Source organism: Frankliniella occidentalis, unplaced genomic scaffold, assembly GCF_000697945.3.
Source record: "Frankliniella occidentalis isolate FOCC.00 unplaced genomic scaffold, Focc_3.1 Scaffold72, whole genome shotgun sequence".
Classification (NCBI taxonomy): Eukaryota; Metazoa; Arthropoda; class Insecta; order Thysanoptera; family Thripidae; genus Frankliniella; species Frankliniella occidentalis.
In genome coordinates this window covers 354,075-355,815 of record NW_026267202.1, presented here as the reverse complement: position 1 = coordinate 355,815, position 1,741 = coordinate 354,075, and the positions used below count along the sequence as shown (strand labels likewise).

Below are 1,741 nucleotides of genomic sequence, written 5' to 3'. Positions count from 1 at the left end.
CAGCATCCTGTTGAGCACGGGGCTGCGCTCGGCCAGCACGGCGCGGTGCGCGTCCAGCTCCACGCCGTCCACCACCAGCTTCACGTCGCAGGAGCTGCTGCCCTCCAGGCGGGCCTTGTTGAGGCGTTGGATGACCCCCGACGCAGGGCGGCCGTCGACGATGTCGTACACCCTGAAGAGGATGACGACCTCCTCGAAGGGATGGTCGAATTGCAGCTGCAACACAGATGCCACAGTAGTTGATCCTGGCTTCAGGACTTCACGTGCTTCTACCTCCTGAGTTTGGGGAGGTATAAGGTTATCGATTTGGCAATTCCAACGGTCACTCACGACCAACTTGAAGTGGACTAGGGTTGGCTCGGCGTTCTGGCTAACCAAGGATAGCAAAACGGTGGTGGTCCCCTTAAAAGATGACGACTTTTTCTTGTGGCCTGTGCGTTGCTGCGCGTAGGTTGGCTCATAATCATAGTATTGATTTTGTGATTGCTGAGAAGCAGGCTGAGGCGGAGTGACGGTGAGGCCTGGTGTGATGCTGACTCGCCTATCCTCCGTCTTGAGTGGCTGCAGGGTGGGTTTATATTGGCTTGTTACCTTCTGGAGGAGAACTCTCTGCTCAGCGACCAAGAGCAGCTGCATGGTATGGTGTGGATGGCCGACTGAAATGAAATATAGAGTATGGAATTAAGAAATATAGTTCAGAATTGTACAAGACACGCCTGCATATGGCACATTTAATGTTGTGCCCCACATGACCACGCATAGGGCTCGCTGAGTTAACCATTTTCCCATTTTGACCAACTAATTCAATTGTACAATTTTTCCTGGGAGCGATTTGAACGATGGAAAGAATACCAAAACATTACAAGAGCTTCGGATGCTACGTTCAGAAACAGTTTGCAGCTGCATCAAAGACAGTGCAGAATGTGTAATTATTTAACAATAATCATTTTTAAATAACTTCAACGGCTTAAAACAAATATTTTGTTTGATGAAAAGTTTATTGAGTGTAAATGTTTCTAGCAGAGACCACACCCAAGCTGATGGCATTACTCAAGAGTGTAAAAAGAATAAGATCAAGGACTAAAAAAAATTTAGTACAGCATAGTGTCCGATCTTTACAATAATACTGGAAATAAAAATTGTTATGTTACTGAGACAGTACAAATCTGAGACATGTTATCTACAAATCACATGTTGAATTCACTGTAATACTGCTAAAAATTATGAGGTAAACAAAACATTGTAAACACATCTATAAGGAGGTGTCCTCTAGCAGGTATGCCGGTGCGACTCCTGGTGCCGGCGCGACATATAAGGTTTGTTTCGCCGTTAGCGACTGTTCACTCGTCGCACAGAAATGATAAACCATGTAAGAAAAGACAGAATCTCGATACATTCTTTAACATAGCCTTGACCACTCTGTACTTGCCAAGTTAAATAAAGGGAAGCAAGGTTAGACGCCCGTCCGCAAGGGCGTGTTGTCTCTTTCTACCAGTAGTTAGTCGGTACTAGAGATCCGTCATCCGCACTACACTACTTTCGCTGGGACGACTAACCTGTGCTCGTGGAAAGAAAATCTATATAGACAACCACTGGTTGACTAGCTGACGGCGCTGATGCGGTACTGAGGAGCGATTTGGCGGGAGATCCCCTCTCCCGCAGAACGCCTCCCACTATTTTGACCGGTGTAGAAGTAGAAGGCGCATTCGGACGGCTTTCGGGGAACTCCCCGGTGCCCCCC

The 1,741-nt window shown here is 47.4% G+C and overlaps 1 protein-coding gene across 1 annotated transcript in view; it reads right to left on the bottom strand.

Annotated features, from left to right (window-relative positions):
- Window positions 1-1,741, bottom strand: part of LOC113210412 (uncharacterized) — a 13,987-nt gene that overhangs the window by 1,560 nt on the left and 10,686 nt on the right. Inside the window, exons 9-10 of the mRNA XM_052268588.1 lie at window positions 1,557-1,714; window positions 5-656 (exon numbers count right to left, since the gene is read on the bottom strand). Coding sequence (XP_052124548.1) covers window positions 5-656; window positions 1,557-1,714 — 810 coding nt within the window. The remainder of the gene's footprint in view (window positions 1-4; window positions 657-1,556; window positions 1,715-1,741) is intronic.